Raw genomic sequence first — 15,168 nt, 5'->3', positions numbered from 1 at the left:
AAGGAAGGACGCAGGACTACTTCGACAATCGTGCATGGAGGCTTTGAATTAGAGATGATGTGAGTGCCTTTTCGAGAGAATCTGTCCCTCTCCTCTCTCTTTCACTCTCCTCTTCCTCCTTCCGCCACTTATCCACCAGCTGTTTCTCTGTCCGCTCGCCTCTTCCTGTCTGCGTCGATGCGTCTCCTCCTCTCTCTCCCCCCCACCCCCCTTTTGCTTGGTCTATCCTCTCATTCATGCTTTGTTTACAGCTTGTGTGTAGATGGAATGTGTGTGTGTGTGTGGGGGGGTGTTATGTGTGTGCTTGTTAGAGGTTAGAAGTAAAGGGAGGAAAAGGTTGGGTTGGGTGGGTGAGATTAGTGAAGTGTGTTTTTAAAGACACGCGGGGTCAATCACAGCTGGAGAAAACCAGCAGCAGCAGAGACTCCAGATGCAGCTGATGTTTCCATGTACAAATGAGAGCAAATCAATGTAATATTACATCTTCATAATAAGATTAAGAACTCATCATTACATTATTGTTGTTATTGTTATCGTTATACTTACAAACTTTAAGAGCTTCCGACCATTCCCCGTTGAATAAATCATTCTTGTTTACCGTATCGAGATTTATCTGCCATTTTTATGAATGAAAATCATGACAGTGATTGATTTACACAGTCAATACTACACGTATACAGTGTAAACTATAGGTGAAGTGGTGAAGTGAGGAGATGAATGGGTGAAGGGGAAAAGGAGTGTGAGTTGACTGCATAAATGCACAAATGTTTGGACCGTGTGTGTGTGTGCATGTGCATGAATCCCCCTTCAAGGAAACCCTGTCACCTCTTTCTCTCTCTCTCTCTCTCGCTCCCCAAATTACCCAATTTCTCTCTCTCCATTTAAGCCACCTCATCCCTCTCTCCCTGCTCCTCTTCTCTCTCCCTTTCTCTGTGTCGCAGTCACAGAAAACCATCTCCATCTCTCTCTCTCTCTCTCTCTCTCTCTCTCTCACCCCCTCTCTCTCTCCCTCTCTCTCTCTCACACTCTCTCTGCCATTCCTCCTCTCTGTCTTAAGTATGAAGGGGCTGGGAGAGCTCGGCCCTCTCCCTTTCCCTTCTTCCATCTCTCTCTCCTCGTCCTCTTCCTCCTCTTCTCCTCGTCCTCCTCCTCCTCCTCCGCGGCTTGTGCTTGCTGCCGTCTGGCTGGGAGACGAGAAGGAGAAGGAGCAGGAGAAGGAGGAGGAGGAGAGGGAGGGGAGGAAATGGCGATGGGGGCATGCGGCGAAGAGGATCGCTCCCTCTCCCTCTCCCTCTCTTCTTCCTGGCCGTCGCTCGGCCCTGTGAATAGGAGCGTCTGGTTCATTTACAGGTACCTGCCATGGCTTTTAATACTCCCCTCCCTCCCTCTCTCCCTTAGTTGCCAGGGGAGATGGGGGTGGTGGTGGAGGGAGGGATGCATGCTTGTGGACACCATGGATGGCAGGACAGGATCGATTACATAGACTGACAGATGTTGCAGCGCATGCTTGCAGATGGATGAGTTTGAGTCAGTGTCAATTTATGTGTGTGTGTGATGTATGTGTGTGTGTGTGTGTGTGAGTGAAGACGGACGGGAGCTTCTGCTGCTCTGCTGCTGCTCTGCTGCTGCACACCCCAGCTGTATGAGCAGTGCAGCCGTTCTGTGTTTGATGGTATGTACGTGTGTGCGTGTGTGTGTGTGTGTGTGTGTGTGTGTGTGTGTGTGTGTGTGTGTGTGTGTGTGTGTGTGTGTGTGTGTGTGTGTGGGGCGCTTTCTTGTCTCTCTGCCTTGTATCGCTCTGAGATCGAATGTCCTCCAGCAATGCTGCACTGGCAGAAGTGATGCTTCTTGTTATTTCTGATGTGCAGATTGATTACATGTTTGTTTGTGTGCATGCATGACCATGTCAGTGTGTGTGCCTGCATGTGTGTGTGTGCGTGCATGCGTGTGTGTGTGTGGATAGTGATTATGCTTTGCTTGATCCAAACAGAATGATCTGGCAAGCAAATGGCAAATTTGTCCTCCTCTGTTTTGCTGGTTAGTTGCATGTATACACACCCGGTGATGTGTGTCACATTTCTGTATGTTTACCTGTGTGTTGTGTGTGTGGGGGGGAGAGAGAAAGACTCTGCCAATAGAACAGAAACAGTGTATGGGAAAGGGAGTTGTAACAATGCAGAATGCATGACAGGTTACAGATTTCCTCTGACACCTCAGTGGACACCTACTTGACCAAAGCAGAATCATTCACTACTCACATGCGTAGTATGAGTCGCATTGTACACTGTGCTGCTGGGTTGACCAACTCAGTCACTTGTCACTGAGACTGTGCTGGGCTGCGGATACTTAAAGGGAAGCAACACTGTGTGACAGTATCGCTGTGTTCCAGTTCACAGGCTCTTCTGAAGGATGCAGTGCACAAAGCCGGAGCCTCACAGAAAACAAAAAAACTTGTGCCAGTTTGTGATGATAAATTTCCCACAAACTGTCAGAAAACAGGCGAAATACATCACAAGCAATAAACTGGCTTGTGTTCATTGATGGTTAACTCAGTGTTAACCAGCTGCTTACAGGAGTGATGCATTCATGTCGGACTTTATAAGTCACTGACTGGTCTGAATACATATATGACCGTGTCATGTGACATTCCCTGGTTTTACAAAGGACAAACTGAGTGCTCTAACTGGATTTGGGGACGAGTGAGTGTCCGTGATGGTACACTGGTTGTGAGCAGGCTGCATTCTATTCCCAGCTGTACGTGGAGGAGCATCATTATCCCCTTTTGTATCCGGTGTTGAAATTTGGACTTAATAGGATCCAGCCACTGAAGTGGGACAGCGCTAGTGTCAAACTCTAAGTTGATGTTATCTGTGAAGACTGGCAGAGCCTGAGTTAGCAGTTCGTGCTGGTTGGATGGGATGCAAACAGATAGGGGGAGTGAGTATATGGCATGGACAACAGCAGCTCTGAAACACACAAGTTTTATGAAAAGAAAACACTTTGTAGAACACTTTGTTCACACTGAAAATCACCTGGCGATTGTCATTCTGCTCCGGTTATGTGTTTTGATCATGCATTTATGCTGCGGCCCTCATCATTCTAACATTGTAACACTGTGCTTTTACCTCTCAATGCTTCATGATGCTGATGGATTAACAGCACTTCCTAACAGCCAGTTATGATGAGGCACCATTAGTCTAAAGTAACCAGAAAAAAAAAATCAAGCCCATTACTTCAGACCGTATTATTTTCCCCCAGTGATAAATGTAAGAGCTCTTCAAGGGTAATTTTTGACGTGTTCATGTTGTACCATCGCACAGGAAACCTTCTGACAGCATGTGCTGTACTACTGATCATAAAAGTGAGGCCTGACGGTGAAGAGTGTAAAAATATGATTTGTTGTTGGTGCTTCTGATGGTCCTGAACTGATGTTTATTGCCTTGTCACAAGCTGGATTTTCATTCAGCTCGATAAATGAATGAACTCTAGTGACCTGTTGCTTATTTTGCCTGCAGGGACTGAGCAGCCCTGCAGGGTGAACTGTGTGTGTGAGTGTATGTTCTGATTTTACTAATATGGATCCAACAGTTTTTTGTCAAAGAGCAGGTCTAGGTTTTAAATGGATTCAGGTTAACTATTGAAATGCTCATTTCATGGAGAAAGGCACACAGTTTTTAATGGGACATTAATGGGCTACAGTTCGTTACTCGTGTCACTCAGAAAACGGTCACATGATGAGAGGAGACTCCGAGACACAAAAGAGTAATCTATATATCTATGTCCACCGCTCACTCCTGCCATAATATTTGTTAGTATTCTGTATGTTCATTTGTCCACTTGACACCTCAGAGTGTTTGAGATCTGGGCTGAGCAGCAGAAATGGACAGAATGAGAATAACAAAGAGACGGAGCCTTGGCAGAGGCAGTGGGGAAATCAGAGTCTGTGGAGAGTGCGATGCACTCGGTGGACTGGATGAAAAAGTTCATGAGGAAAATGTGATTAGATAAAACAATGAATGAGTGATTAGAGTTTGAAGAAGTGGAGGAGAGAGAGAGCTGATATTGATAAATGTGTGGAGTAGGTGCGGCCATGAGGATGGAAAAGTGGGGGGAAAAAAATAAAAGCCCCTGAAGAGGGAAGAATGAACAGACGGAGTGGGCTGGAAGTGTTTTGTTGCACGGTGGGTTTTTATCAGCATGTTACAGCTGTCATAACATGTATACTTCTGTGACTCACCCACTGACTGATTGTTTTTGACGGGCTTTTCATTCATAACATAACACAAGTCTGGTGGAGGTGGTGCTGTTCCCTCAATTGGTAAAAGTAGTTAAGTGTCCATGTGGGAAGTGTGTGATTATCTCATGTTAGTGGACGGAACAGACTGGGCCAGAAATGTAAAAGTCTAGCAATCACACTGTGAAACAAAACAAGTATAAAGACACAAACGCAACCACAAAGAGACAGAAAACGAAGACAAACCAAACTACAACAGAGAGACACATTTGATTATATGCACAATCTCTTCCTACTTTTCAATCAGCCAGCCCGACTGTTTCCTGTAAGCTGTCAGCCAACGATGCAGAGATGCTCTGCAGTCGGTATCTGCAGAAGTTACCAAGAGTTTGTAGCATAATAACTCTTCTGTCCATGCCATCAAAAGTCTATTGTTATTGACATAAGACACATCATCTTGAATTTGACTAGTGTTATATTTGCTTTTAGAAAAATCATGATTTCATTAAAAGTGTGTAAAAACTGCCGTTAAATATCGTGTTCCTCTGTCTTGTGCAGTTGCATAAATGAGCTTTACATAAAAAAGTATCAATGCAACGGTGTAAAAACCACCAATTTTGTCCATATCATGTTGAAGTGTTCAGAATCACACAGCATTTATCAACACTAACAGTACTCATGCTGTTCGTGTTGCTGCTGTTGTACTGTTAAACATAACATCATTAGACCATGACTTAAAACCTTTCATTATTGCAGTTTGATATAGCTTGTGCAATGTGCAGTTCTGTTGTTTAGTCCAGTCGATCTTTGGGGATCTGTCCCACGGGAGAGGAAAAGGAAAATTGAAATTGACTTTTGTGTAATCCTTATTATTGGATATGGGGGGCATCGATTGATTAAAAACTACTCTCTGTAAAGTGTTCACATGTCAAAAAGATTTGGATCCATTGTTTTAACAATGAAGTGAATTAATTAGTTAGTTAAAAATAGGTTTTTCTCAAGGTTTTCTTGTGTATTTGTACTTTTCCACCACTTTTCACATACATAATTCTCATTTGTGCCACAGCACAGACTAGAATACACACTGTAGTAATATAGTCTGGGCTCCACCTGTGAGCACACAGTTCTCTGCTGTCAGTGACGAATGGCGCACCATTACATTACTGGCTCTGGTGTGGACCTACCAAGCAAGTGTCCCTGATGCGTCCAGTTCTCGTGGTTGCTGAGGCAACCAGCCTTGGCATCGTGCTGTATAAGGCATCTATAGCATCTCTTACTGAGGTTCTGGTAGAAACTGGCTCTGGACTCATTGTTAAAAACGTACAACAAATTAATCACACGTTATTAACAGTAACAAGTTTTATGTTACGACTGTATACCGCAGGGATCACATTTGTATTGTGGCCGGTCTTTGACTGATAATACTTCATTTGTAGAAGTATAGAGTTTATTGTCTCCATTTTAGAAGTTAATTGTCATCAAATCAGTGAAGCCTTTATTGGTTTTGAACGTGGGACACTTATTTGCATTATTATTTTTTAAAAAGTAATATATAGTGTATCTACCATAGCCATGCTCATTATCTTCAGTTTTTTCTCTCCATCCATTCATCTCTCTCTCTATCTATCTATACAGGTGTCTCCTCCATCCATCCGTTCATCCTAGTTTCAGTCTAATAAAATGTTACATTACCTTCAGCACAAGCTTGAATTGGGTGTGATGTCATCAGAGGGGGACAGAGAGGAGTAGTGGCAGAACGAAGAAGTTGACAACAACAGAATTTATTGTTTCCTAATCATCCACCCATCCTCTCCAATAAGGGTGGATGCATTCCTGCAGGGATGTACAGCACATGTTCTCCTGTCACTTAAAAATCTCTCTCTCTCTTTCTCTCTCTGTGCCTCCTCTGTCTCGTCTGTTCAAGTGACTACATAATCAAAGAAAAGACTGTACTTCTGCAGAAAAAAGACAGTGAGGGGTTTGGCTTTGTGCTGAGAGGAGCCAAAGGTAAGAAAATACAAAGCAAACCCCCTGCCATGCAGTCACACTCCTTTAAATATGGATTAATACATGGCATACTGTCTTATGTGCGTTACTAATGCACCCTCTCCTGCCATATATTCATGGTGTGTCTCCAGCTCAGACTCCTATTGAGGAGTTCACTCCCACTCCGGCCTTTCCTGCCCTGCAGTACCTGGAGTCAGTGGATGAGGGAGGTGTGGCCTGGCGAGCCGGTCTCAGGATGGGGGATTTCCTGATAGAGGTACTGCCACGATTTACCACTGCATCATCAGAGTGTAATTGAAATCACTCCCAGGTTTCCGTAATACTTACAGGACTGTCTGAAGAGCTCATGACCTCACTTTCCTTGAAATTATTCAGTGTTATTTACTATTGTCCTCGAGTAAATTTGGCTTGCAAGCAGCCACAGGAGCACTTTGATGACTGGAAGCAGCAGCATCTACCCCACACAGAAAAGGATTGACAAACTAGGTCAAATAAATCGACACTCAAAAAGAAATCACACAATAGAAAGACTAGGGAGTCAAAGAATCTAAAAAGCAGGAAAACATGCTGTGGGTGATGTGTGTGTGTCATTGTTTCAGAAGTTTCCATTGTTTTAAGGTGGTAAAAACAGAGCGGATCACAGCCTCTGTCGTCACTTTGCATCTCTGTTACAGGTCAACGGTCAGAACGTGGTTAAAGTTGGTCACCGGCAGGTCGTCAACATGATCAGGCAAGGTGGAAACAGCCTCATGGTCAAGGTTGTCATGGTCACCCGCAACCCTGACATGGAGGATGGTTCGAGAAAGAAAAGTAAGTCCGTCTCCTACACCTGAGGGAGGAGGTGTTGTTGAATGGCAGCTGTAACTGAGCCTTGATCCTGAACAGCTCGACTGACCACTGCTGCACGCTGTCTGTTCCTCCTGTTCCTCCTCTCCAGTTCCCCAGCAGAGTAAGAGGCTCAACACGCCGGCCATCGCCCTGCGATCCAAATCCATGACTTCAGAACTGGAGGAGATGGGTGAGAAACAGGCTTAGATCAACTTTTTTTCTGACAAGGGGGAGGGTGGATGGCAAAGAGTGAGCAGATGAAGGTGAGAGCCATAAAGCTGAAGAGGAGAAAAAAGGTTAGTGAGTAGAAATAGATGGAGGTGATAAAGAATGATAGAAACAGTGTGAAACCACAGTGCTAGGGGTTGTTAAGGATGCTGAAAGTGAGACGGGGAGTTGAGCTCGGGCTAAATTTAGACTGCAAGAAAGTAGTGAGGGATATAGTATATTCAAGATTGGCCTCCGCCATGGATGACGCTCTCAATGCATTTCACTGTTCTTTCAGAGGTTCCACACTGTCACTTCCAGCACCCACACTACAGGTAACCCCACCCAGAAAAAGTGTCGCCATCCACCCTGTGATCCCCCTCTCACTGCCCGCCTATCCTCCCTCTTACTCCCTCTGGACCCCACCACTGCTCCCCGGCCCACCCTCAGCTTTAACCCCAGCATCCACAGAGCAGCCTACCACTGCTCAACACACACTCACACATTTGTTTCCAGGGTAACCGCTGCAGGGGAATGATAAGAGTTTCCAGGTGCCATAAACATCAGGATCTTAATGTATCTTAAGTTGCAAAATGTGTCCCTGTTTTGTCCGTATCCTTTGTTGAAACCGCCCCTGATTCACTTGGAAGAAATCACACCCAGGTTAAAATTATTGAGATGAGTAATTTTCTTAGACAAAAAAAAGACAACTTTGTTCTGGGTATGGTTGCTATGGGAACAGCATTTTGTGTGGCTATGTTTATGCCATCTCTATTTGAGGCAAAACAGTGGGAGGAGAGTGCATGTTGAGGGCCAACGCCCCCATTTGCAGATCATAATGTCGGCCAGTGTTTTATAGATGACTGGGTTTTATCTTCTAAACATTTCTGATGCTTGCTGCTGCTGTACCTGTCGCTGCTCTCTGGTTCTAAGCATGGTTGGTGATGTATGAGTACCAAGTGACATGTGGGGCTGCTGGGGCAGTTTCAGTACTTTTTCTCTCACGAAACAATCAGTCGAGACAGTCGACAGTCAGACATCGATCAGGCCTTTGCTTCATCCCTACTCCCCATCTCCTCCCTCACCTCCCTTATCTGTGTGGCGTGCCCTCACCTGACCAGCACAAAGCATGAGCACCCAGTCTGAAACACCAGGTACCAGCTTCCTGAAATCTGAACCCACCTCCCCACTGAAACACATAATCCAGTGCTCATCACACACTCTGTGCTCTTCCTGTATATTCAGTGATACTGGACACGCCAAAGTCTTTTTTTATGACTCACAGATTCACTCCAGCAGGTGCTGAGGATTTTAGAGTTTACATCACCAGAGGATCTACATAATGAGACAACTGGTTATCTGATAATCATCATTCCACAGTGCTGAGCATTACATGCATACATGTGTTAAAAGTGCCACAAGTCCCTGAGGCAGATACCAGCTTCACCGAATATATTTAAATATTTCTGTAGCCGTTTGTACATCTACAAAATCGAAATATTTAACGGCTAATATATTGTTATAAGATTCTTTTTAAAACATAAATATTAGGGTGAGAGTTGAACTCTCAGTCCTGAAAAGGAAAGTGAATTTATCAATTGAAATCTCAAGTTTTCTCGTGCAGCGGCGGCTTCATTTGTAGTCAGGAGCCTTATTACTGAGGTCGTCTTTGCTTATGCCTCCTTCTGGATCAAGGTGAGAGGAGCACAATGTGTGACGAAGCCATGTCAGCCACGGCCATATGCTTATTCAAATGCATTAGAATTCATTTAGCTGTGACGCCTGTTAAACTATCTCACCTCTGTGATTGGTGCAGTGTCCCAGTTCACCTAGAAGTCATGCCGCAAGATAACAAGGGCATGCAAATGGAAACGATTGTGCAGTGAATTTAAGATGACAGATTTCACGGTTTACACGAGTTTGTACATGTGTTTTCACAAAAGTGTGGCTCAGTAAGTATTTCTGCACTTAAAATAAACACAATTTACCAAACACCTTCACGGCTCATTTAGCCGTCAAACATTAAGATTTAACCTCTGTTCAATTAAGCTTAATAAATACAGTGGCTTGAGCATGAATATGGCAGCCAATGCTGTTCAGCAAACACAGACACACACTCACACCAGTGGATGAACACACTCAAGGGTCACCTTCGGTTTCCACTCCTTACTCCCTTATGGACTTGTCCTTTCACTGTTCACTGGTTTAACCACTAACTCTGTGTTTCTTTGTCTCCTCTGTCCACACTTCATCATGGATGGCATCGTAATCATTTAACAGTGGAGCGAGGTGGGAGTCTAATTCCACATTTGTGTGTGCGTGTGCGCGTGTGCGTGAGTGTGTGTGTGTGTGCAGCATATTTACTGTATCGCCAGTGTGCATGCTTCGCTTGTCTTTAAAGCGTGGGCACGATGTACGTTCTTTTTACATCAAAGATCGAAAAGCCTGGTGGGGTGACTCAGTTTGTCAGGCTCAAGGGATTATGATTAGTATTCAGTGTAACAACTCTGTATCGCACTTTCACTCCTGCCAAAACTTAAGTCTCCTTTTGTCCTCCTTCCAGCTGCTACCCCTTGGAAAAAAAAATCAGGTATGCTCTGGTACACTGTTGCTGTAGGCATTGTATTTACAGTACATCTGTCTACAGTGGGCCACTTTCCTCACTCTCTGTTTCTTTTCCTTCAGAATTCGAATCTTCACAAGTTACAGAGAAGAAGAGGACGGTCTATCAGATGGCTTTGAGTAAGGCACCTCGTGTTTCTTTAGTGGATCTCTGCCTTTTGGTCTCATCCACCCTCATCGATTGTCGCTTTCCACACAGTTTTGTTTCTTTTTGTCACGTTGTTGCTGTCCATTTTTCTGTTTCATTGTTGGATGTCCCTTTGTCTCTCTCTTTCTCCCTCTTCCTGTCGCTTTCTCTCCTAATTTTTTTCCTCTCAGATAAACTAGATGAAATTCTTGCAGCAGCTCAGCAGACAATCAGCACCAATGAGGCGCCAGGGACTCGGGGACAGGGGCCAAAAAGAGACAGAGGACGAAGTTTCTATGGCAATGAGGTGCGTATGGAGAAACATGCTGCAATTAATGAGTCCTGAGTTAATATATGTGTATTCCTGCGATAACTATGGTCTGGCATCACACTTGATACGCTTCTGTGCACAGACATTATGCCCCCTTTCAGATTTATTAGATATAGGCAGTTTCCAACTTGTACTGTAAACTGAGGATGCAGAGTTCACAGTTCTAACATGATGCTAATGTTTGCAGCAACAACTTGTCACATCTAACGGTGATCATATATTGTGTGTGTTTTATTCTAGACTTATTTGAACCTTAGCATTGAATCTTATTTATGGCATCGACATTTAATCAGTTGTACTTAACACCAAACTGTGACCTTTAGTCCCTTTCAGCTCATTGTTTCTGTTCTCTGATCTCTTTGTCACTTTTTTTTTTTTTTACTATTTCAGGCAAATTACGGGGATCAGTCCGGGGTGGGGGTGATGTCATCTGGTTTGGGACTCGGCTACGACCGTGGACAGTACACCTCAGGTCACGTTCCACCGCATGGTATGCTGCGGCAGAAATCCATCGGTGAGGCTGTCTGTTTTTTCTGGCCCTCTGTCCACCTGTCTGTCTGTCCTCTGAAACAGTAGTGGTCAACACTGTGCTGACCTGTTTGTCCATGGCCAACAATGTCTTCTCTGTGGCCAACAAATGTGTGCGCTTTATGTCTGTAGCTGTAGATGTATGCGTATCATATGTGCACTGTCGAAGTAAGGTATCTGTTTGTCTTATACTAACCCTACTAATGTTTGTTATCAACAAAAGTGCCACTAATCTTTCTATTTTATTCAGATGGCTTGTTTTCTGGTGTGTTGCTTTACAGAAGCTTTATTAACTCTTTCTCTAACTAATGTAGGCTACATACTAACAGACATAAGAACTGAGGACAGACTCTGTGGCAGGGAGATGGGCAGGCAGATTTATACAGACAGTCTCAAAGATGACTTTTTCTGGCTTAATTTCCTCTCTACTCTTGTTTCCTTGTTCATCATCCTCTTATTCTCTTTCTTCTCCATCTGTACGTTCTGTACGTGGACAGACGTGGCCATGTTTCAAACCTGCGTTTTTCTCCATGTCTGATTGTTGTACTACAGGGGTTCCCGAGGAGGAGAAACAGTTCCTGCATCCTCCAGCCATGAAGTTTGCACGCAGTCTGTCGGTGCCCGGTCCAGATGATATCCCCCCACCTCCCACCACTGCTCCACCGGACCCTCCATTCTCCTCTGCGCCGCCCCTCGGTTGGAGAGCCAAGTCATCTCAGCAGCCCTCTGTCTCTGTGTCCCAGTCCACATCCACCTCTGCGCACTACCAGCCCTTCTCCCAGTCAGTGCACTTCACCCATGGAGGCAGGGAGAGGGCGGGTGGTCCTGCCACTGGCCCTGGTATTGGAGCGGTGGATCACACAACCTCATATGCACATGCTGCTGCCCACACTGCTCAAAGCAGGACTGCTTCGCGAAAGGTTGCCTATACTGGGGAGCCTCTTGGAGCTGGTATAGGAGTTGGTGGAGGGGCAAAGGCAGCGGGTCTTAGGAGAGGCTACAGCACTGCTGTTCCCCCTTCTAGTATTGCCACAGTAATACCCCAGCAACAACAGACTACCCAGAGTCAACCCCAGCGAACAGACCGCAGTGCAGGTGGGGCTGGAGCAGGAGGTCCTAAAGGAGGAGCCCGGAGAGGCAAGGGCCCCCTGGTGAAGCAATCTAAGGTAGAGGACCTGCGTTTGGGCCAAGGCACACTGGGGGGCAAAGGCTCGGTGGAGAAAAGTTCCATCCCCATCCCCACCATAATTGTCAAGGCTCCTTCAACCAGCAGCAGTGGACGCAGCAGCCAGGGCAGCAGTGTGGAGGCTGATGCTCCTGCATCAGGGGAGACAGATGAAACAAAAACACCTCATGGTCCTCCTCCCTCCACTCCTGCTCCTCAACCCCCAGCCCCACCTTCCATCCCAGCACCACCACCCCCATCCTTGCCTTCTATGCGAGCCCAGGATAACCTGGACTTTACCAGTCAGTTTGGGGCTGCCATTGTTGGAGCAGCTCGCCGAGACAGAGAACGATTTCACGAGGCCCGCAGGAAGAGTGCCTCCATGTTTATGTCTGCTGAGGAGGATGTGAGTCTTGGGGGAGTAAGTGACGGGGTGGGATTAAGTAGGACTCAGGTGTCACAGCAACAGGTTAGCATACAGGCCGACGGTTCATCCACACGGCTGCGCCCATCCAAGTCAATTGACGAGGGCATGTTCTCTGGGGACACTTTTATCCATCACACCCGAAGTATGCCTCCAGCCTTTGGTCTACCTGAGTACTCCACACCTGCTCCGGACTATCAGCCCAAGTCTGTTCCCACTGACTTGTACACAGCAGCAGGCAGGCAGTCAGCACCCTCTTCTAGCACCACATTTATTCACCCGCTAACAGGCAAGGCACTTGACCCCTCATCACCATTAGGCCTTGCCCTTGCTGCCAGAGAGCGTGCTCTGAGAGATGACAGCAGGTACAGAAGGGGAGTAGAGCACCACTTTACCCGCCAGATGTCGAGTGTGGTGTTTCCTTCATCTGCTGTCACCTCTCAGCCAGTGTCATCTGTCGCTCAGTCCTCCAGCTCCTCTTACCTGGTTACTTCATCCTCTCTGGCTGCCACTACACCCACAGTTGGTCGCCCACCTTCACCCAGAATCCTCAGAGGGGTTGGTAGCAGTGCGTGGGGTGAGGAGGGCAGTGGAGGTGAGAGGGAGCGGGAAGGAGGAGGGGCTCGCGAGGGGCTCAGAGTTCGATTCTCTGAGGATAAAACAGTCCACACGCACCACTACCAGTCTCAGCCGTATCAACCATCTTACAAGGAGAGGGAGCGGGAGAGGTCGAGAGAGCGGGAGAGGGAGCTGTCGAGAGAAAGAGAGAGAGACAAAGAGAGAGAGGGTTACATGAGGAGGGCAGAACAGGCTGCTGCAAATGCAGCAGCTGCTGATAGCTCTGCCCAGCAGGGGACACAGTCTCAGGAGCCTCGCAGGCCGTCATTTCTCAGGATGGAAAGTCAAACTGATGCCTATATCTTGTCCCTCACCCCTCCCTCTCCTCCACCTACCAGTGCTCAGCAGACATTGAAAACTACTGGGAGCACTGGCCTGATGGTTCTTCCTCCCCCTGCCCCCTCTGTTGATGCAGATGATGAGTTTGTCTACGCAGACCCTCTTCCTCCTCCACTGGAGTTTGCCAACAGCTTTGACAGGGGAATTTCAGGGTACTCACAGCACGGGATTCGCCCTAACAGCCTCAACTTCCGCCAACAACAGGCACCACCCCCTCCACCACCACACGCCTCCGCCCCCACCACCCCCGCCACCCCCTCAAAAGAACTATTTGCCAGCGGGTTTCCTGCTCATACACCCCTGCCCTCACCCCAGGCAGGGGACTCCACCGCCTCCAGCCTCACATCTTATGATAGTGAGGTGGCTAACCTGACTCAGTCAGCTCCTTCCCCTTCCCAAACATCACCCAATCCCCTGCCCCCTCCTTCACCATCTACTCTGCAGCCCACCTCTGTAGCGGGACCTTCTGCTCCCCCGTCAGTTTCACCACCACCTCCATCTGGATCCTACCACAGACCCTTCTCCATGTCCCACTCCCACCACCTTTACAACAGCACTCACACCCCTGGGCGCTCTTCTCCCACTCCCCCCCTGCACACAGTTGCGCCTCCCCCAGCCTACCGTGGTCCCCCAGCGCACTACTCCACTGCTGCCACCTCTACTCCTCATAGGAGCACTGCCTCCCATGCCATGACCACTAGCTGTGCCACTACAACCACCACTGCTGCCACCACAACAAGCACCTCCACTCAGCTCTACCAGGAGCGAACACATACCACACATACGACATCCTCCACCGCCATCATAGGCAGTCGAAGGACAGGGGAGCACCACCGGACTCCCCCTGCTACCAAGAAAGGGGAGTCCCAGGAGACAGTAGTAGATTCTGGGATTGAGGAGCTGGATAGCCGCAGCAGCAGTGACCACCACCTGGATAGCATCCTAGCTCACAGTGGAGCTGGTGTGCGTGACAGGCTGGACAGAGGACGTATGGCAGGGGGAAGCGGGGTGGGGGAATCGGAGAGGGGAGGAGATTTTCTAGACTCTTACATGAGTTACTTGGACGGACAAACATTTGAGATGCAGAATGCTACAGCAGCAGCCTCCACCTACCCCAAAGCCAACAGGTTCAGAGACGGAGGTCGCGCTGGGGAGTTACACAGACAGACCAGTACTGCTCCTCCATCCTTCCACTCCCACAGACGAAGAGATGAGCAGACGGACGACGAGGTCGAGGAGGGAGTGCTGGAGGATGAAAGTGGCCATGATGGATATGGGATGAGGGACGTGCAGTCTATGGTACGATCCACTTCACCGTACTTTGACCGGCCACGCACTCCTGAGATAAAGCCTCACTGGGGTGAGGGTCAGATGAGCAGTGATGGAGGCGGCCAGTCCGGGACACTTTTAGAGGGGAAGAAGATTTACCCACCTGCATCCAGTATGAAGCCCAGCATCATTAATGAGCTGAGCAGCAAACTGCAACAAAGAACCAAGGACAGCTGGAGCAGCCAGAGAACACTGAGCAGACATAGGTATGGTCTAGGTTTTGGCTTTTTAATGTCACAACATGAACCACTGTATTTGTAGTTGTTGATACACAGCATTGTCTTTTTCTAACTGTGTTCCTCGTGTGTGTCTGTCATTTGTGACTCCATCCCCCCATGATTAACATTGGAACTTTTTTGTGAGAAAAAAACCCTCTGTACTGTCTGCTTATGTCATGTGTTGTGTCTAC

General features: G+C 47.2%; 1 protein-coding gene across 3 annotated transcripts in view; it reads left to right on the top strand.

Annotated features, from left to right (window-relative positions):
• The window catches only part of shank1 (SH3 and multiple ankyrin repeat domains 1), a 67,727-nt gene that overhangs the window by 49,542 nt on the left and 3,017 nt on the right, over nucleotides 1-15,168 (top strand). For 2 of the 3 annotated variants that reach the window (XM_044050856.1, XM_044050855.1), the window contains exons 16-25: nucleotides 6,159-6,241; nucleotides 6,373-6,497; nucleotides 6,916-7,051; nucleotides 7,179-7,259; nucleotides 9,557-9,565; nucleotides 9,840-9,866; nucleotides 9,962-10,018; nucleotides 10,217-10,332; nucleotides 10,747-10,870; nucleotides 11,437-14,965. In XM_044050856.1, the coding sequence (XP_043906791.1) occupies nucleotides 6,159-6,241; nucleotides 6,373-6,497; nucleotides 6,916-7,051; nucleotides 7,179-7,259; nucleotides 9,557-9,565; nucleotides 9,840-9,866; nucleotides 9,962-10,018; nucleotides 10,217-10,332; nucleotides 10,747-10,870; nucleotides 11,437-14,965 (4,287 nt within the window). The remainder of the gene's footprint in view (nucleotides 1-6,158; nucleotides 6,242-6,372; nucleotides 6,498-6,915; nucleotides 7,052-7,178; nucleotides 7,260-9,556; nucleotides 9,566-9,839; nucleotides 9,867-9,961; nucleotides 10,019-10,216; nucleotides 10,333-10,746; nucleotides 10,871-11,436; nucleotides 14,966-15,168) is intronic. The other variant, XM_044050857.1, reaches the window with a different exon arrangement.

Source organism: Solea senegalensis, linkage group LG19 (genome assembly GCF_019176455.1).
Source record: "Solea senegalensis isolate Sse05_10M linkage group LG19, IFAPA_SoseM_1, whole genome shotgun sequence".
NCBI lineage: Eukaryota > Metazoa > Chordata > Actinopteri > Pleuronectiformes > Soleidae > Solea > Solea senegalensis.
Note: the sequence above shows the minus strand (reverse complement) of the source record. Positions and strands in the feature narration are given on the sequence as shown.